The sequence below is a fragment of the Dermacentor variabilis genome, chromosome 9 (assembly GCF_050947875.1).
Source record: "Dermacentor variabilis isolate Ectoservices chromosome 9, ASM5094787v1, whole genome shotgun sequence".
Lineage (NCBI taxonomy): Eukaryota > Metazoa > Arthropoda > Arachnida > Ixodida > Ixodidae > Dermacentor > Dermacentor variabilis.
Genome location: NC_134576.1, coordinates 150211696 through 150233722, shown reverse-complemented (window position 1 = coordinate 150233722; position 22027 = coordinate 150211696). Strand labels below are relative to the sequence as shown.

Sequence of the window (22027 nt, the reverse complement as noted above, 5' to 3'; positions counted from 1 at the left end):
AGTCCAAGCATTCGCCAAGGGCACCATCTAGAAACCGGTCTTGCGGATCCTGCGGGACAAAGAAATCAAGCAATACACAATTTTCTGGTTCCTTGCTCACATGGGACAGATCAAGGGCGCCCCGTCCAACCTCAATGAGTCGGCTTACAGAGCTACGCGAGGAGTCGTCGACCTCATAGCTAGGTGGCACGGCGCTGAGGTTCCACACAATAGAGATCCCCCTGCCTCGTACAATGAACTCACAAAGTACTTTTATCTGGGGAGGCGGAAGTATCCACTGCTGCACAGTAAATTGAACAGGCCTCAGACATTGACACTGAGACTCTTGCAAGTTGGGGCATACCCTAGCCCCGCCCCCTTGCACTGGATGTGTCCTGAAATTCAAACGTCAAACACTTGCACCCTTTGCTCAGACTTTGCCAACTTAGACCATATGCTCTAGCGGTGCCCTGTGTTACGGGGTGACGAAGATGTTACGTCATCCAAGTGGGACGCTAGCCTACACAGTCCCGATTTTGAATCCCAACTATGGGCAGTCCAACAGGCCCGCAATGTGGCAGAGAGGCTAGGTCTTTCTGTACCGACGTGGGAGCGGCCCGCTAGTGCACGTCCCCATGGACCTTATTAAAAGTTTTTCCATCCATCCATCTATTGCCAAGCAGCTTGATTTTGTTTCGATTTTCCATTGCCGTTTTAAAACACCATGCAATAGGAACATGACAATGTGTGTCTTGGGTTGCTCAGATCCTACCAGCTCAACATGTGTTGGCATCTCGTGCCACAATAATTTGCACCGAATGGGCATGTCAAGACTTCCAGTCGCAATTCCCTGCTCAAAGAAGCTGCTGACCCAGGCCGAATTTAAGGAGCATAAACGTACGCTTGCCAAAGCCGCAACAATGATAACGCATTTCTTGGCCTGCTCAGGCCCCACCAGCTCAGCTCCCGTCGGCGTCATGTGCTGTAACAATTTATGCGATGCCTGTAATTATGTAGATGTCAACTACAGTTGTGTGCGCTAAAATTTTTAATGAGCTTGTATCACGTTTTCCTAGTTCGTACACTTTTTCTCATGTTTTTAAAGAAAATATCGAGATTCTACTGTATTACAGGGACACTACACGCAACATGGTTTTAAGCCTTAATGGATGGATGGATACAACTTTCTTGTTAAGCCTTAATCTACTTCAATTTTATTGACAGCTTTTAGAAAATATTGGGTGCAGAAGAATCCACAGCACTATGGTAGAAATGACAAAAGCTATTTGCTGTCTGTCCAAAAGATAAAGCTTGCAAGAGCCTGCACATGTCTGGGAAACTTGTCCGGAACTAGCAACGTCATCTTTACCAAGCTAACGGCCTGCTGATGGTCATGACCACTGTAGCACTCCCAATCTACATGTAAGCATATCCCAGCACATATCACATACTTGCAACAAACCTCGAAACTTGTGTTCAGTGAACATTTTGAGTTATGCTGATGTGTCTGCTCGAATCACTGCAGCTGTGTCAGAACGGTGGTTTTCTATGTTTAACATAAGTCAGGCAAACACAGAAAATCTTAACCACTCTCTTTTCTCACCTGACTCAGTTTTCCAGTGGTTACAAACACTATTTCTGTGCAACATTCAAGAAAATGGGTGCAACAGCTACAGCTTAAGTGTTCCCGCACAACCACTTCAGATGCCACGTACATGTGTGTGCAAAGCAAGAGAGCAATATTAAATGCTTACCTCAAACCATGACAGCGTTGCACTGATCTTGCTTATGTTCCAACCAGACTCCACCTGGATGAGAGAAGCCAAAGAGAAATTTCCAAGAGACTCATTTATTCTCTCAAACAAAAACCATGCTGTCTTTGCAGAGAGTGAATATTGCCACATGGTAGTGACCAGGTGCAGTATCAGAATATGACTGTTTAGTCAAATGCCCACTGACCAAAGAACAAAGTCAATGGCAAAAAATGGAACATGCACAGTTGAAGGCCACCCAATCAAGTGCTACACGCTGTATGCAGACCTAATTTAGAAAAGTCACCACCAATTCTGGCTTAGTGAGAAACAGCTCAAACAGTTTTTGAGCACACTGCAAGTGCCATTATGAAGGAGAAACCTACAGCATGAACAAATCCTGTGCGAGAGTAGAAACTTCCTCGTTTCCGCCCACCTTTTTTACCACGAGCTTTACCAAACATACATGTATTAGTTACGAAAGACGTACATGACAGAGAGCATACACTGAAGTCCAAAACCTGATCACGATGTGTGCGCTTATAATGCCCCATGCTGAATTCAACAATGTAATGTGCTCTTGAAAAATATGTAATAAGGTACAGTGAATAGTAAGCAAGCAACAGGAATAGGTGAGGTGGACCCTCATTACATTTTTGTCTACAGAGTGTGTCGTGTGTCACCAATTTCAGGGGCGTGCAGATCTTACGAGAAACGGGGTTAGGAGACGCAGAGCAGCACCGCAAACAGATTTTAATTACACTCTACAAGCTCAAAATAAAGCTCATTCAAACTAAAACACAATCAAGAAATGCAACCTTATGCAACTTATGCAACCACTTATGCAACCTACTTGACAATCACTAAACATGTCCTTATTACTGGCTACGTTAGTCCTTCGTGTTTGCTACGCACAAGTCAGGCCACCCTAGCCTATGGCTGCTACGCTACTAGAAAGGACCGTTCTTACTGACTTTTGTCGTCGCATGTATCTTCAGAGTCCGAAGCGTGCTGGATCTTCATCATAGTCGGTGTTCTCGCCAACTCCGTAAACATTGCTGCCTTGGTGTTAGCCAGTCAACTCGTCCATCTCTGATGCCAGTGTCCCGAGCTCTGTCGTTGACGTGGCACCCCGGCCTCACCAGTTAGGCCTAACTCCGGCTTCAACCGCTACTTCTTCGAGTGCCGACAAGACGCCCCGGGGACTATCGTACATGCTGGTCTGCCTCTGAAGGGGGATCCTTCCTGGAGTGCCCGGCACTGCCATGAGAAGCTGCAGCAGGTCCAAGGAGCCTCGCTCGAACGTCGCCAAGGTCGACAGCCACACACTGGACCAGCGTCACGGACTTGACCGAACCTCCATGGCTCCCATCGCCAGTGTGACGCTGGCACTACAACCTTCTTGGCCCAGAGACACATCGATAATCTCAGCTCGGTGCCGCTTCTCCCTCGATCACAGCTCAGGTCACGTGCCTCGAGAGCTCGTGCTGTTCGGACCGTTACGTGCGCATCGTCCTCTTCTTCCTTTCTGCGCCACATGCCTCTTACATATGCCAGCGTGCCATCATGCGCCTGTTTTTGATGCATAAAACTGATGTATCGCCAACTTCATCATCATCTTCATCGTGCCTTCATCGGCACTGCCATGGTCATCATGACACGTGAGCAGCGGAACAAACGGACGCAGGCTGCAATAAAGCTGCGGTGCTTGCGGCGTTATGTCTGATTGATGTCAGTGTTTTTAAGCCTAGTGCGACATATCAGTGGCGACGAGGCCTAGCGTCGCTAGGTGAGAAGACCCGCGTCAGTATGAGTGTTGGACGGCCACCGAATTTTGACGATGCACAAGGTACGTGGCCTACGTATCGCGTTTGCCTGGAGGCGTACTTTGAGGCTCATAGCATCGTGGACCTAACGAAGAAGCGAGTGCTGCTCATCGCTTCGCTCACGGACAGTGCAGTGCGTGTGGTGCAGGGCCGGTGTCAACCAAAAAAGGTGAATGAACTGAGCTATGAGGAAGTCGTCGGGTATCTGGAAGATCACTATGCTCCGGAGGTCAACGAGATCGCTGCAAGTTATGCTTTCTTCATGCGTTCGCAACAAGACGGGGAAGCTGCTCAGGACTTCATTGCGGACATTCGACGCCTAGCTGAGAAGTGTAACTTCGGCACGTCATTGGAGCGCATGTTGAGGGATCGAATCGTTTGCGGAGTGCTAGATGAAGACGTTCAGCGCCATTTACTGACGCGACGGAAGCTCACCTTAGAAGAGGCTGAAGACTTTGCTGTCTTGGCACAGAGAGCTGTTGAAAATGCCAGGAGCATGAACTCGGCGCACTCCGAAGTACATTTTGCCCGACAAAAGCGCCATTCCTCGAAGCGACTTCCCAAGCCGGAACAATGCGACGTGTGTGGAAGGTGTGGAGAATCGCATGCTGAGGACGAGTGCAAACACCTTCGCGCGGTGTGCCACCGGTGTGGAAAACGAGGACATCTACGTCGGATGTGCCTGTCTAGCACAAATAGTGACCATCGGCAGGGATCTTATCCAGCAAGACAACGGTGCCAGGGTTCGTACGTCATGGCAGCCGGAGAGGACACAAGCTCGGACGCCAACGACGCCTTGCACACGATTACAGCGGTTCTCCATCACGCAGCCAGTATCCGCAAGGTTAGGCCTATTTACAAGGACATCAGTTGGAATAACGTTCCGCTCACTATGTTGGTGGACACGGGGTCACCTGTAAGCGTCATTCCCGTAACGGTGTTCCGCAAGTACAAGCAGCTCTGGCCTCCGTTGGAGAGTTCACAGCTCAAGCTCTCTTGTCTCTTGGGAGAACTTCCAGTTGTCGGCCAGCTTAGCATGACCGCTACGTGCGACGGGAAAGATATTCCTGGTACTGTCATAGTGGTCGACAGCTCCGGACCATCTTTGTGCGGCAGAGACACCATCAAGGCATTTAATGAAGTTGGAGTGGCAATGTTGTCGAATGTGGTAGCGAATCTGCAACCGGCTGGAATACAGGCTGTCAGCACAGGTCTGCAACAGCTGCTTGACGAATATGCTGACGTGTTTGCTCCGGGACTCGGCCTGTGCAAAGGACCACCGGTCACATTTCAATTGAAAGAAAACGCGTGTCCACGGTTCTTTAAGGCCCGTACTGTACCCTACGCTCTCAGAAATAAGATGTCTGAATCGTTGGATCAGCTGGTCGCGGAAGGCGTTTTGACGCCGGTAAAAACCGCTGAATGGGCAACCCCTGTGGTACCCGTTTTGAAGGGTGATGGGTCCCTCCGACTGTGTGGAGACTTCCGTATGACTGTGAATGCGGCCACTGTGGTAGAACAATACCCGTTGCCTCGAGTGGACGACATTTTTGCTAGGTTAAACGGTGGCGAAGTATTCACGACCTTGGATTTGCGTCAAGCCTACAACCAGTTGCCATTGGATGAGGAAGCAAAGAAGATAACAGTCCTCAACACCCAGAAGGGTCTTTTTTGTTTTAACAGATTACCGTTTGGCGTAAGTTCTGCTCCAGCCATATTCCAAAGGCGAATGGACGGACCGCTGGGGGATATTCCTGGAGTGCAGGTGTACCTGGATGACATTATCATCGCCGAGAAAAAACATGATTCATCTAGGCTCAAAACCGTGCTGCAGCGGCTGCGGGAGTATGGTCTCCGACTGAACAAGGGAAAGTGCAAGTTTCGGCAAGACGAAGTCACATTTCTCGGTCACCGCATCGACGCGAAGGGTCTGCGACCGAAGGACGACACTATCAAAGCCGTTGTTGAAGCCCCAAAGCCCACCTCGGTGAGTGAGCTGAAAGCTTTTCTCGGTCTCACAAATTACTATGGCAAGTTCCTGCCCAATCTGGCCACCATGCTAGCTCCGCTACATGCTCTCTTATCCAAAGGAGTCAAGTGGCTATGGAGCCAGGAACAGGAGAAAGCATTTCAGCAAGTTAAGCAGGCAATTGTGGCTTCCAAGTTTCTGGCTCACTTCGACCCGGATAAGCCACTGCGGCTGGAGTGCGATGCATCATCAGTAGGCATTGGGGCCGTTTTGTCGCACCGCGTGAATGGTGTTGACTACCCCATCGGATTCCGGTCCAGGACACTTACCAAGAGCGAGCGCAATTACTCGCAGTTAGAAAAAGAAGCTTTGGCACTGGTATTCGGCGTCGCCCGGTTTAAAGACTACCTGTACGGACATCAGTTCGTCTTAGTAACAGACCACAAGCCTCTTACTGGTTTATTCAATCCAGGTAAAGCCATACCACCGATGGCGGCCGCAAGAATACAGCGTTGGGCCTTGTTTCTTGGCAACTACAACTACACATTGCAGTACCGGAAGGGCAGTGACCATTCCAATGCTGATGTCCTCAGTCGGTTGCCCTTGCCAGTAATGGAGGAGCCGCGGGACTTTGCTGCCGACGAGTACGTTTTGTATGCCCACTCTCTTTAGGAAACAGCGCTTTGCGCCCGCGAGGTTGAACATCTGACTAATCGAGACACCAGCCTTCTGCAGGTTAAAAAATGGATTTCCCAGGGATGGCCGTCATATCTTCCGCAGGGCCATGAGCATCTCCGGCCGTAATTCAACAGAAGAACGGAGCTTACAGTCAGCCATAATTTGGTGTACTGGGGACATCGCATTGTTCTACCCCTGGCGGCGGCAAGGCGTGTGTTGCGTCTTTTGCACGAGACACACCCCGGCATGACAGCCATGAAAACCACAGCGAGAACGTTGTTTTGGTATCCGGGACTGGATTCCGACATAGAGCGACTGGTGAACTCATGTTCCACATGTGCGCAGGCTTCAGCGATGCCATCAGCACAGATACCTTTGGCCTGGCCAGCCACCGGGGAAAGGTGGAGCCGGCTGCACGCAGATTTCGCAGGCCCGTTGGACGGACAAATGGTCTTAGTCGTCGTCGACTCGGAAACGAAATGGATGGAAGCCATTCCAATGAAAACTGCCACTTCGCAAACCACGGCCAACGCGCTAAGATCAATATTTGCACGGTTCGGCCTTCCAAAAACCTTTGTTTCTGATAACGGACCACAATTTGTGGGCAAAGCTTTTCGTGAGTTTCTGGCACGGAACAATGTGCAACAACTCACAACAGCCCCTTATCATCCACAGTCGAATGGGTTAGCCGAACGAGCTGTGCGTACGCTCAAGGAAGGACTAAAGAAGAACCCCGGAATGGACCTCAAAATACGCATAGCGCGGGTTTTATGTCGATATCGCCGAACGCCCGTCAAGGATGGAAAGTCGCCGGCGGAACTCTTATTGGGGTACCAAATAAGAACAAAGCTGGACTGTATCGCTCCCGATGAAAGGTCACCAGAAATCCAACCACGAGTTGGAGGGTCTCCAGTTCAGGCAGGTGACCCAGTCTGGATGCGCGATTTCCGAACAAGTCGTCGCAGGTGGATACCAGGAGTAGTGCGAGATCAACTGGGGTCCAGAATGGTCACTGTTGATTCCGGGAAAGGAATTCAGCGGCGACACTTGGACCAGGTGAGACGTCGAACTGTCTCAGACTCTTTCTCGACACAGAGGGCAGCCGTAAACCCTGCAGATAGCACTCCAATCACGTCGCGACATAGTCCGGAAGTGGCCAGACGGATAGCCCGCCACCGTTACGAAGATCGACCCGACAGCGACGGCCTCCTGAACGCTTGGACCTGTAAGAGGGGAAGAAGTGATGTATCGCCAACTTCATCGTCATCTTCATCGTGCCTTCATCGGCACTGCCATGGTCATCATGACACGTGAGCAGCGGAACAAACGGATGCAGGCTGCAATAAAGCTGCGGTGCTTGCGGCGTTATGTCTGATTGATGTCAGTGTTTTTAACCCTAGTGCGACATATCAAAAACTACTGTGTTGATCATGCAGTCGCAGAGCCAGCATGGCCACCCAACTCGTAACCTCATGCCCACCTCATTGTTGGCACATAAAAATAGAAATTAATTCCATTCTGTCAGCTGCCACGATGCTAGTCTTGCTGGCTGTAATGTCATGAACGAATGCAGTGGTGCCACACTTTGTGCTGTATTGCATGGCAGTATCCCGATTTTCACACAACCAAAATTATGTTGTGGTGCCGCAGCGGCACAATTTAGGTAGAAAAGAGAGGCCCCTTTGGAGCAGTATGGAGCAAGAAATTCTAATCAGCACAGATCGGCACAATTGGCACAGCATTCCCACCACTAAGAAAAAAAATACAGTAGACTTCCACTAATTCAACTCCAGTTAATTCAACATTTTGGTTGATTTCATCCCAAGTGAAGGTCCCAACCAGTGCCCATGCGTTTCTATGGACGCAAGCTTTTGTTATTTCGATCCTAAAATTACCCTTCATCAGATAATTCGAAATTGAATAGTCAACATGCATGCACCTGAACCTATGGTGACCCCAATAGTGACCCCATTAATGTCACCATCTGTCCTGGTGGAGCTTAGCACGGACAGTAAATGCATGGAAGACACAAATTTTCAGGCAATAGCACAACTCACAACATCCGATTACAGTATTTATCTGACTCTAATGTGCACCTTTCTTCCCCCGAAAAAATTGAGTCGAAAATGGTCTGCGCAGTGCAACTGGTGACGAAACCAAAACCACCTTTGCGGTGTTTTTACGCTTTACCGCACAACACCGCTGTGTAGCGGCGAAGCTGACTTAAGAAAACCAGCCACCATATTGCAAGACCGTTGCCCATTTTTGTAACTAAATAATAGGGTGTGCATTAGATTTCTGCTTTGTTTAGGTGCTTTATTGTCATTCCTGCGTTACATCTCCATTTCGGATACATAAAAAGCGGGTACGCGTTTGATTCGGGAGCATGTTAGAATATGGCAAATACTGCCAAATAGGTACAGTGTTTCGCCGTTTTTTATGCATCTTGTTTAATTCGACCTACCGGACAATTCCATCAATTTCGTCGATCCTGTTAGCATTGAATTAATAAAAGTCTACTGTATTTCATTCCCCTGCCATCCTGTCCTGCCTGAGGAAGTGCTGGCCTTTGTTCACTACTGCAAATTTTGCGAGAGCCGCTGTACTGCTCAGAGGGAGTGACAGGTAGCAAGCTGACCGTATCTTCGCCCTCAGTGACCCGCTTGTTGTAGGCGTAAGCGAACAGGATATCCACCAGGCCAAGATGCAGGGACAGCTCCAGCTGCTTGTCCAGCAGATGTACAAGGCAAGTCAAGGGTGTGTGTGGAGTGGTAAAATGATGCCAGCACACTCAGTTGGCAAAAGAAAGAGCTCAAAGGCCCCCACAGTGTCGCTGCCTTTTAAGTAAGCAGCCTGTACTCTGTTTCTCTGCTGAACTTCACAGCTAGGTTGATGCAGTTAATGTTTGCCAAGCCAGAATTGTGGTAACACAGATTTCCAAAAATATGTGCACCTTAAATTGAATCTATTGCATGTACACTTGGATTGTTATGGACCCGTATCACATAAAATATTAGCAAAGGACCTGAACACTTTAGTACCAAAACTGAGAATACACTCGCAGATATCCCCAATGCTTTTTCTAGGGATTCTTCAGTCTACTAGAAGAAATTTTCATGATGCACTGATATAGAGTGACGGTTACAGCAATGCGATAACACAACAGTGATATGACCACTAGATGCTATTAGCGTTACTGTCATCCATGTCAAATTTGTTAACTATATTTTAAGAAACAGGACATGTGCCATTTTTTACATGTGTATTAGACATACTCAGGCCAAAAGCACCTCTCATGGTTTTGTACTAATCACAATGCCACACTACATATTACACAATAAAGTGGAATCTCATTGGTACGTTCATCACGAGAGCCGGAAAATAAAATGTACAATCTGAAAATTGTATTATCCAAAGTGAGCTCCAAAAAGTGTGAAAATAGGCGTACTCGGTGACAAACTGAATAGCGAAGGTTCGTGTGGCGTAGGGTGCGGCGTCAGCTGTTGGCGCTTCAGTGCGCTGAACACTACACAGTTCGTGTGGCGTTCTACGCACTGAAGTGCCAACACATTTTTATTCAGCAATGTTGAAATAGCTCTTCAGTTTACACTGAACTTTCTTTTTTTTTCAATGCCTATAAAAAAGCTTTCTGGAAGTTAAAAAAAAAAAGAAGCCGTCATTTCCTCACGCAACTGAGCAGCTGCGCACCACCAGTCTGTGTCACCGCACTGCCGCAGCAGAGTTTTAACTGCACTGGCATGCCATGTGTGTTTTTCCTCCAGTGTGGCTGGGGCTTAACACGTTGTTCGTGGGCTGTTCGATTGTTATTTAGGCTGGTACACTCGAATACAAAGCCATGAGCTTTAAAAATACCAGCAAGAGCAGACTACTGCAGTCGTATTATCCAATTTCAGCTGGAAATTCAATCGCAATAACCAAATGAAAATACATTGCTCGAAGGGGACGTTAGCTGAAAAAAAAAAGGTACTGTCACGAAAAATGTATTATGCAGAATCGTATCAACTAGATTCCACTGTACAGGGAACACAGAACTGGTGCTTACATAATGTAGAAGAAATATGGCTCAGTAAAACATTTTCTTGGGGGAGCACCAATCCTGTGTACACATCTCGCCCCTGTATTGTTCACACTACTGTTTTTCGTCTTAATTATGAACTAACTTGCCCAAGAAAATGTTTTACTAAGCCATATTTCTCCTACACTGGGCAAGTGCCCATCCTGTGTGCACATCTCGTCCTCGTTTCTTTCGCACTACTGTTTTCTTTATCAGTTATGAACCTACTCGCCCAAGAAAATGTTTTACTAAGCCATATTTCTCCTACATTACGGAAAGTGCCCGTCCTGTGTACACATTTCGTCCTTGTTTCTTTCGCACTACCGTTTTCTTTATCAGTTATGAACCAACTCGCCTAAGAAAATGCTTTACTAAGCCATATTTCTCCTACACTGGGCAAGTGCCCATCCTGCGTGCACATCTCGTCCTCGTTTCTTTCGCACTACCGTTTTCTTCCTCGGTTAGGAACCAACTCGCCTAAGAAAATGCTTTATTAAGCCATATTTCTCCTACACTGGGCAAGTGCCCATCCTCTGTGCACATCTCGTCCTCGTTTCTTTCGCACTACCGTTTTCTTCCTTAGTTATGAACCAACTCGCCTAAAAAAATGTTTTACTAAGCCATATTTCTCCTACACTGGGCAAGTGCCCATCCTGTGTGCACACCTCGTCCTTGTTTCTTTCGCACTACCGTTTTCTTCCTCGGTTAGGAACCAACTCGCCTAAGAAAATGTTTTACTAAGCCATATTTCTCCTACACTGGGCAAGTGCCCATCCTGTGTGCACATCTCGTCCTCGTTTCTTTCGCACTACCGTTTTCTTCCTCGGTTAGGAACCAACTCGCCTAAGAAAATGCTTTATTAAGCCATATTTCTCCTACACTGGGCAAGTGCCCATCCTCTGTGCACACCTCGTCCTCGTTTCTTTCGCACTACCGTTTTCTTTATCAGTTATGAACCAACTCGCCCAAGAAAATGTTTTACTAAGCCATATTTCTCCTACACTGGGCACGTGCCCATCCTGTATGCACATCTCGTCCTCGTTTCTTTCGCACTACCGTTTTCTTTCTCGGTTATGAACCTACTCGCCCAAGAAAATGTTTTACTAAGCCATATTTCTCCTACATTACGGAAAGTGCCCGTCCTGTGTACACATTTCGTCCTTGTTTCTTTCGCACTACTGTTTTCTTTATCAGTTATGAACCTACTCGCCCAAGAAAATGTTTTACTAAGCCATATTTCTCCTACATTAGGCAAGTGCCCGTCCTGTGTACACATTTCGTCCTTGTTTCTTTCGCACTACCGTTTTCTTTATCAGTTATGAACCAACTTGCCTAAGAAAATGCTTTACTAAGCCATATTTCTCCTACACTGGGCAAGTGCCCATCCTGCGTGCACATCTCGTCCTCGTTTCTTTCGCACTACCGTTTTCTTCCTCGGTTAGGAACCAACTCGCCTAAGAAAATGTTTTACTAAGCCATATTTCTCCTACACTGGGCAAGTGCCCATCCTGTGTGCACATCTCGTCCTCGTTTCTTTCGCACTACTGTTTTCTTCCTCGGTTAGGAACCAACTCGCCTAAGAAAATGCTTTATTAAGCCATATTTCTCCTACACTGGGCAAGTGCCCATCCTCTGTGCACACCTCGTCCTCGTTTCTTTCGCACTACCGTTTTCTTTATCAGTTATGAACCAACTCGCCCAAGAAAATGTTTTACTAAGCCATATTTCTCCTACACTGGGCACGTGCCCATCCTGTATGCACATCTCGTCCTCGTTTCTTTTGCACTACCGTTTTCTTTCTCGGTTATGAACCTACTCGCCCAAGAAAATGTTTTACTAAGCCATATTTCTCCTACATTACGGAAAGTTCCCGTCCTGTGTACACATTTCGTCCTTGTTTCTTTCGCACTACTGTTTTCTTTACCAGTTATGAACCTACTCGCCCAAGAAAATGTTTTACTAAGCCATATTTCTCCTACATTAGGCAAGTGCCCGTCCTGTGTACACATTTCGTCCTTGTTTCTTTCGCACTACCGTTTTCTTTATCAGTTATGAACCAACTCGCCCAAGAAAATGTTTTACTAAGCCCTATTTCTCCTACGTTGGGCAAGCGCCAGTCCTGTGTACATTGCTGGCATCAGCCCAACCATTGAGCATTTGTACTGGGACTGCTGAAGTGTCCAGGATAAAAGAACTGAACATTTCAATCCCAGAGGCACACGTCTTCAAGACTGTCACATGCAAGTGAGGCACTACTTTTCCCTTGAGAGTTTGCATGACCAGCTGATATGAAATAAGAGATGCAAATTGCTCTAAAGCAAAGTTTTAACCCCTTAACTTGGCAGCGCATCTGTAGACGTGCCTTCGAGTTGGCGATGTCATAAGTGGTGCGTCTCCCACCATATTAAAAAGCGGGATTCAAAGCGAACATATTTTTATTACAGCAGACCACATGCTACCATCTCTCAGAAAGAGTGATGACTGGTGGTAATATGCTTGTATTCTAGGTGGTGCCACTTAGATTTAGTCGACTGTAAAGTGGGGAGTGTGCCTAGAGACACACGAGTCCCCCTCCCCATAGAAAAGTGCGATTCAAACGAAACCCATTTTTCATCAAGGAAGATACGTTCTGCCATGTCTCAGAAAAATGTAGTTCGCGGTGGTGAGATGTTTCTATTCCAGATTGGGCCACTCTGCTTTTGTAGACTGTGGCCATCACTGCATCAGACACCAAAGTAGGGAGCACATGGTGAGGAGCGTGTCTGCAGATGCACAACTTTATGGGCGTGGGAACTCTTGATTTTGGCGCAAATTATGCCAAGCTCTCAAACATAATATCCACAAAGAGGCGAAAACCTTTGAGAAACTTCAAAATAGCGGCATTGTTGGAGAAGAATTATGACTCTGACAATGAATATGTGTTAGAGCTCAACGGTGACTCTAATAGTGACATACAAGATGAGAACGACTTGAAAGAGCAGGTCACAACACCTGTGAATTCCAAAGAATATCATGGCAGTCGAGCTGCAAGTACTCGGTTTGTTTGTTGAAGTCCTGGGCTCTACTGTGATGATGCCTGGGTGCTGCATGGTGCCTCAAAGTTTTTCACCCGAAAACGAGTTTATGAAGTGAAAAGGAGCCTGTCACTATGTTAAATAACTGTAATTACTTGTTAATACCAAAGCCACTCAAAAAGCATTTTTCTTGTCTAAAACAATATTTTGAAGAATGCAAAGCTCATCAAGTGATAGTCGTTCTTGAGCAAACAATTCCCCAGTGAAGGGGTTAATACCGGGCCACTAGACAACATTTTCACACTGCAGTTCTTTAAACTAAACTAAACTTCTGGACTAGGTGAGTGAGCTGCTATACCTCCCACTTCTGCTCCACATATCGATCAACCATATCACAACCTCTTTAACAACACTGCCTGTGGTGTCTTCACAGTGACCACGTAATGAGTCTGTGTGAAATAGTAGTGGCACCACTGCACCTGCACCCCACCAGCCTGAGTGGCTGATTTCAGTTGTTTTCAATGCCTACTGCACCATTTCAAGCCAGCATGCTAATTTGGCCTGCTCATTTCGATTACGAGCATCAGTTTGCACCACTTCAAGAGAGCTCATGCAGCAAAACAATTCTTCTAATATTGATAAATAGCCAGTCTCGTGCAACAGCATAACAAGGGAAATAAAAGAAGCAAAGTAGAGGATATATTCCTTGCGGGGAAGAGTACGCATCTTGGTCTTTTCTTCTTCTGTGAAACTAACTGCAAAATATGAAACAGTACAGAGACAGCATTACCTCAAAGCAAAAAAAGGGAATAGTGTTGGCAGCACAATATGCAGGCTTCTATATAAAGAGAAGCGCAAGGACATTTCTTTTCATTTTTATCAAACACACATGATTGCCAGAGGGGAGCCAGAGCTAGTTTATGCAAAGCCCCCATTGAAGTGGCCCACCCGAATTATCTACTCCCCAGTATACAACAGGCCAATTTATGTCCACTTTAACAGTGAAACCAAACCTAAGGCACAACTTGTGCCAAAACAATGCCTCCTTGCCTCGGTGGCATCGCTTCTCCACTTAGCGCACATCCCTGACTCTAACCTAAATCCAATGTTAGTGGTCAAGTGAGAGTTTTCAGAGTGCCTACAATTCTAGCTAATGCAAGCTTAAAGACAGAGAAATAATAGCTGTCACATACAAGGCACACAACTTGTAACAGTTTGGCATGCTAAGCAGTCAAATATCTTCGACACCTTCTGGCAAGGCCAAGTCCTCTTCTTAATAAGACAAGCGAAGCACGGGGGTTGTCTTCCCTCCCTAGAGAATTTTCAATTATGGTTCATATTGTTAGCTAGGTTTACAGTTGCAAAAGATAGATGTGCACAGCATTCCAGCAGAACACACTTTCGAAAGGATTCCAATGAATGGGCTAGGCATGCTGGCAGAATAATCCCACCAAACAACCACACAAGTGTGGTCATCACAAACCAAGCCTGCTCCTCAGGTGTACTTACATTGCTTCGGCACCAACACTGTGTATATGACGGAGCTATAAAGACGGCTTCATAACAATGCCATGACAGCTCATCCCCTGCATCACTATGCCTCTCCCATTAGAGAGCCAGGCTGATTTTAATAATCACCGCCTGCCTACAGCAGAGCTAACATTTTAATTTTGCCCAACATACTTACGATGTACACACCACTGCCAGGCCAGTGGTAATGTTACATTGCTTAAAAAGCAGTGGTTATTGCACTGTTGCTAAGTGCAGCTGGATGAAGAAACCACTGCTCAAGTTGCATGTGTGGTGATTTGTGTGGAGCATACATAACACAGCGTCTAAGAGAGACATTGCTCATGCTTATCATCTAGAGGCAGCCACAACTAGTACACCTTACTGGTGCTTTCCAATGTTTGCAAAACCAGAATGGCTGGCGTCTACATAATTATCAATGAGGAGCACAAGAAGGTTGACATGCAGTAGTTACCAGAGGTGAAAACATTGAAAGATTCTACGAAAGGTTCCTGAAATGAAACCACCACCAGGACATCACCAAAGCTTCAGTAGAGATGGATTTCAGTGATTGTACAAGTTGCCTAAACCGCTACAGGCTATGGCATGCAGGGCATTTACAGCCACAGACTCAGCTGTATCCCATGAAACCAAATGTTGCAGACACCTTGCCAAACAGCACTGTGGCAATCATGACATATTATGCTGATGTTCACATCAGAAAGCATTTCATGCTTACACCAGCTTCTGCACATGCAACAGTCTGCCATTTTTGGCTATGCCTCGTAATTTCACTTTGAATACCCCAGTGCAGTTTGTAAGTTCCCTGTCCTATAATCTGTATGAACATTTATTCAACAGCAAGTGGCATTACCCTGCTTGTGCCACCAATGCCGTCATACATTAGCATATTCGTCCCATCCTCTATTTACAAAATGTGTTGCTAAACAGTGAGCTCTCCAGTCTCGCTTCACCGCTAAAGCATGCCGGTCGTGTTCTGCACAGACCATCCACGAAAAGAATGCCTGATTAATATCCTAGCGATGATTGTAGCTAATGATTGCAGCTCAGACTCTAGGTGAAAACCTGCAGGCCAATCGTTCATTAATGCTATACAGTTATATCTCGATACAAAGAAGTAATTAAAACTGGCAATTTGCTTTGTTATATGGAAATGCAAGCTTTTAAGCAAGTAAGCACATTTGCCGATAGATTTTTCTTATGCGGAAGGGGCCACAATATATTCAGGATTATCAGGCAATTGGCGAATTGACAATTGACAAAAAGCAAATTAGAATGAGAAAAATATTCATTTTGTCAGCGACGAAAGATACGGCTTCATGCCGTGTTAACAATATCACATTGGCGGTATGAAGCGAAGCCAGCTGTGCTTACGCATCCACTCCACCCCTGCGACCGATGGCGTTGCCCGCAGTGGGACAACACTATCATGAAAGGCGCCGGCAGCGGGGAGCAAATGCTTCGTCTGTCTTTCACTTAAACATGTTTACAAAACTCAAGATTACACAACCTCGAGCACTAAATGTGCAGGAAGACAGTGTACGATGGCTCACCATCACAGCTCACCTGGTCTTTGCACACACGGCAGATTACCTCTATAACATGGTGCATGGGCCTATGCGCTCAGCCATGCTGACAGCCATGGCCGCATAAGAAAAGGAGACGCATGCCAACCTGCCCACCACTAGCCTTCTAATCACACACCCCCTCCCCCCTTCACCCTCACACGCACATGATCACATTACCGCGAACCCGCTCCCCTTTCCCCATTTCCCATGTTCTTGCAGGAAGATGGCGCTCACCAAGTCAACATCCTACTTGGCTCAACCTCGAACGCTTTTGCTCACACCTAAAGCGAACAGCGCACAGGGCACGATGAGATGTTCCTGCAGTTGGACTTTATACAGAACCTGATGCTGCTGCGCTTCAGCAGTCCTCTCAATGGGGCGCATGGCATTCAATTTATGAGGTGCATTTGCAAGCACCTGCGTGTGGTTCAACCATTTGGCCATTTGCATCTACAGAACTTTCCATTTATTGTGTCAGTATTCCTTCATGGTGGCAGTGAAATTTCGTTATATGAAATAAAACATGCTTCGTTAAATTGAGGTACAAAATGCATAGTGTTCTGTTGACAAGAAGTTATAAAAAGTTAAATACAGTCGAACTTATTTATAACGAATATAACACCAACTACGTAAGTTATGAGCAAAATAAGGACAAGGTGAAAGCAGGAGCCAATGTTTTGATAAGTGGACTTGTCTTTTTCAAGGTGACATATTCTCTCCTCGGCACAGTATAGACAGACACATTTTTTTTTTTTTTCTGCTCATGACGGTTTCAACGGAAATTTAGGGTGCAGGCTCCTTACCCAAGGATATCACCCCTGAAGAAAGCCAAACAGCAGGCCAGGGTACACTTGTGCCCATTTAAGAAGCAGTCGGTGCCTGGTGGCGGTGAAAATCGAACCCTCAACCTCCCGCAGCCAAAGCGGGCACTTTACAACTAGGCTACAGTTCTTCTACACGGAGGGGGGGGGGGGGGTTAAGGCATGTGGGTGAGGCAATGACCGAGGGTGTAGAACTGAAAAGAAAGGTGTGGAACGTCAGTGAAGGAATGTGAGATAATGCTGTGTATCAGCTGGTTGACGTGTCACCGTCGGTTCTTCTTTCCGTGGAAGGGGGCAAAAAGGAACCTACAGTGACATGTCAACTGGCTGACCCACGATGCTACCTCACATACCTCCACCGACGTTGAGTAGCACACCTTTCTTTTCAATTCTACATCCTCGCCGCTAACACACCCCCGGTCACTGCCTTGCCCACCTGCCTTACCCTCCTCCCTTTAGAAGAACCATAGCTATACTATACACTGTGCTGAGGAGAGCATATGTCACCCTGAAAAAGACAAGTCCACTTGTCGAAACGTTGGCTCCTGCTTTCATCTTGTTCTCGGTTTGCTCACCGTCTTGAATTTCCATCTCTCACATACCCTGCACTTTCCCTAGCAACAGATCATTTTTTTAACTGGGCAACTGACAGTTCAGGGGTGCAGCACCACTGCTATCGGCAGTGATGCACATTATTAAAACCTTATAATAAATTACACACTTTACACAAAGCGCTTAAATGTGTTGCTTAATGATCAGAAGGGCCCACTGTAACTCAATACGTTTGTACAAAATCGCGAAAATCATTTCAGGGTCCCCTTAACTAAGCATTGCCCCTTATAGTGACATGCACTGCAGCAGTGGCCTCTGTAACCAAGGTTTGGGTACGGGCTAGTTGGTATTCCATGTTATCAAGCGTCACTTACAGCGCATACATAGACAGAGGACAAAAAAGGACGACGTAGACAAGCACTTGTCTACGTCGTCCTTTTTTGTCCTCTGTCTATGTATGCGCTGTAAGTGACGCTTGATAGCCTCTGTAAGGCTGGGGAGCTGATCAGGAGCTTTGCTCACTGCCACAATGGGACAAAGATTGAAAAAGAAAGCTACTAAGCAAGACGCTTGCATGTACAACCAAAGAGGCGTCACAGATTGCTCAAGGTACTCACAGAGGTCCTCAGTTGTATCACTGCTGCCATCCACGCACGTTGCCAGGTTCCACCAGGGGGCCTCATAGCCCAAGATTTGCTCCACGCCAGCAGGTTCATAACGGTCAGCTCTGAGTTGAGAAAGAGCATGCGGATGACATTGTGCTGTAGGCACAACAGCATTGCCCATCTATACAGAGCTGACCATAAACAGTCAACTTTAGTGCAGCAGAGGTTTGTTGGGCCTTCTATACTCTAATGCCACCTACAAACTTAACACTACAGTCCAGAGTTCTTCACTGAAACTCCAAACTCCGGGCGTGTTCCAGTCACCTTCCTACGTGGTACAGGGTAACTGACTCACAAGCCAAATGTGAGCAACAAACAAAATGAAATGAGTCATCACCCACTGCCTGATAAAAAAAGTGCTCAAAGTGGTCAATGTGGTTCAAAAAAATGATGCTGATTGGAAAGACTGTATATCTGAATTTGCTTACAGTGCATGCATAGGTCTTATTTTGTGGAGCTTGGGTGTTTTACAATTACTTCTGTTGATGTCCATTAGTGGCACAGCAGTCATTAGAACCCAATGCTGTTTGCAGAGCACTGTGTCTGGGTTTAAAAACGTGGGCCCTATGGGGAGCTTCGCAAATGGTATGAATGAAGACCACTTATTAGTCTCATTTGATACCACATTTTGTGACAGCCCATTTTTTCGTTTATTTCCAAAAATATACTGTTTGTGATTCTGTGCATATTACAGTGAGAAGCAGAAAGGCATTTCAGATGCATAACAGCTCCTTAGCAGATATCCATTTCAATTTACCATCTACTATTGTGGCCAGTATTAAGGTAATGTGACCAGTTGATGGGGTTCAGACAAGCTCCCTTGCAAGCGTGGTACTAAGCGAAGCACAAGAAGGACTGAAGCTCCTTTCAAAAACTTTGTCCTCCTGCCTTTTGGGCCAACTTACTCTATTAGTGAGCCAGTGAGGACATTATCGCTGATAATCACCTCTGTTAATCTGTTTTACCACCGGTCCCACAAAAATGGTCAAAATGAACACTGCCAACACCAGCTGCCTTCTTCCTACTCACAATTGCAATAAGGACAACATTTATGCAATTGCAGAGTGCTGTGCTGATTGGTCAGGCTGCAAAGAGTGGCAGTACTGGCAGAGATACAGCTTTATGCACTGCACGCAATATCTTCCATGGTGGCAATGAGACTCATTTGACACTTTTGCATGCCAACATCTTCAGTCTTCTGCTGCAGTTTGAACTAGCCCTGGTGGGTGCATGCTGTGGCTTTCATAGGATTGGCTTGGATTTTGAATTAGTGTCAATAAATGTCCTTTGTCAAGCGTTGTGTGTAGTTTTACTTAATTGCTGGAGTGCCATCGAGTGCAGTGGTACAGAACTATGCTTTTGCATAGGAACACTGGCCATGCACAACTATTGTGTACCCATAATAATCACATCTGATGTTACAGCCCCTTGAGGCAAAAGCATAACATTGAATTTTTGGTGCATGCTTTTTTAAATTGGTGCACAATCTCGTTCTGGCCATCCAAGGGAGCGGAAAGGAGGGCTCATCAATGATGCACAAGCTGATGTGCGAACGCATGATAATGGAAACACACTGCCCTATCCTTTCAGTGTTTGTGCACTGTATGTCAAATGATGCTGTTAAAGTCAGTGCTTCAGTTGGTTCCTGAGCTGAGACTTCCAAATTAAATAAAATGTTCTGGCTAAATGCTTGTTGTCTGTACACAATATTGTGAAATACAGAACCCCCCTTCTTAAAGCCATCTCTGAGAAATAGCAGAGTTGGGGAGACCTCCATACATCAAACTCCACAAAGAGCAAGATGTCAGAGGACTTGGTTTCTCACCTTCCCTGTGAGGTTGTACGCAGAAAGATCTGAAGGCTTTCTGTTCTTGACAAACCACCTCTACGAATATCACTTTCAGCGTACACCAACTGGCTAAACCTGCAGCTGTAGTTGTCATGAGTCACCGGCAAGACCTGTATGACAATGTGAAAAAGTGAAGATGCCAGTCGACGAAATGGAGAAGGTACCCACAGGGCAGAAGCACGTGAAGCGCAAAGGAAGAAGAAATTAAGAAAAAGGAGACACAGGCGGGGATGAGCTGGCATTGCTGACGTGGTCGAGAAGGAAGACAGTGGCATCTCCAGCTGTGCTCTGGAGATGGGAGGCCGCAGCTTCGGGGACCACAAACCAGAGAGGGGGTGTTCGTGAGCTGGCCAGCAAAGACTCCAGCTCCTGAGCCTCGACTGCATTGCCGTGGCTGTGTTCCGCAGCCCCGGTCCAACCCCACGCTGCTGTAACCGGTTGCTGTACCGTGCCATGAAGGCATTTCGACTGGCCAGGTCAGCGGCACAACGGCCGACTGGCTCAGACCGCGTCCGGTGCCATGCGGGTCTCTGCGGAAGACTACAACCTCATCGCTCTTGTCAGAGGTCGACACCCATGCTGCGTTGGAACCACGCAGGGCAACGTTCATTGCCATGCTTGGCTAGAGTCCCGACATGACTGGAGTCCCGATACGACATAACGTTCGTTTGCTCGTGACATTGTGTTGGTTAGTCGAACGGAGGAACAATATGTAGCTGAGGGCTTGTTTGTTTTTTATGCGCATAGCAAGTTTTTCGAGTGTCTCGTGTGTGCATAGTGCTTAGAGTGTGTCAGGGTAGTTTGCTGTTTCTTTTTTATTTCGTTATTTTTTTCTTCAAGATGAATGTTCTTTAACATACTTGAACTGTCTCTATCCATTTCTAGATCGCTGAAATTTGTGACAGTAGTTGTGCTGCAAAATCTTGTAGGTAGGCATGCTTTGCATCAGCTCTAAATACTCTCACATTATATAAATGTCGAGCATGCTAACGCAGTAGAGTAGCCAGTACTTTCTAATGTAGTGGGGATTCCGGCACAGAATGCCATTTACAAAACACACACATGCACATGGCAGCCTGGGAGGTTTAGATCCTCAAGATCTATCCTTTGCCTAAGCCACTCATCAACAAAATGGTCAATGCAGGGTGTCTACCAAGTTGACATTTCCAAATTCCCGGAGTTTTCCAGGTTTTCCGAGTGCCTTTGCAAAATTCCCTGAGTGATGCAAAACTGTGTTTTATATCAAGACAGGCTGAGACCACATTGCCCGATGCTATCACTCTCTAGTAAGCATATGAAAAAAATTTTAAAAAAGAATGACTTATTCCAATTTGAATACTACAGAGCAGTGTTTACGTTATTCAAAAAGAGAATAGAAGGGAGGGGTTAGTAAAATCACAGCAAATGAAATGTCTTCAAAAATTGTAAATCGAGTCGGACATTCTCAAATACGAATAAAAAGGAGATGCATACAGAAGCAAATATTTTCGAATATTAGACATTTCTATCAACAAAAGTGGGGAAAAAGCAGGCGGGTGAACAGGCAATTGGCAACTACGGTGCTAGAGGTGAGATGCTGGTAGAATTCGCAGAAAGGAATAAGCTGAGAATAATGAACACTTTTTTCAGGAAACATAGCAACAGAAAATGGGCCTGGAAAAGCCCAAATGATGAAACAAGAAATGAAATTGATTTCATGCTTTCTGCCATATCCCAGCATAGTGCAGAATCTCGAAGTAATAGGTAGGGT

The 22027-nt window shown here is 46.3% G+C and overlaps 1 protein-coding gene across 2 annotated transcripts in view; it reads right to left on the bottom strand.

The window, feature by feature from the left end:
- Positions 1-22027, bottom strand: part of LOC142557830 (protein SHQ1 homolog) — a 111083-nt gene that overhangs the window by 16271 nt on the left and 72785 nt on the right. For both annotated transcript variants that reach the window (XM_075670012.1, XM_075670013.1), the window contains 4 exons: positions 18381-18490; positions 13994-14047; positions 8842-8942; positions 1734-1787 (listed from right to left, as the gene is read on the bottom strand). In XM_075670012.1, coding sequence (XP_075526127.1) covers positions 1734-1787; positions 8842-8942; positions 13994-14047; positions 18381-18490 — 319 coding nt within the window. The remainder of the gene's footprint in view (positions 1-1733; positions 1788-8841; positions 8943-13993; positions 14048-18380; positions 18491-22027) is intronic.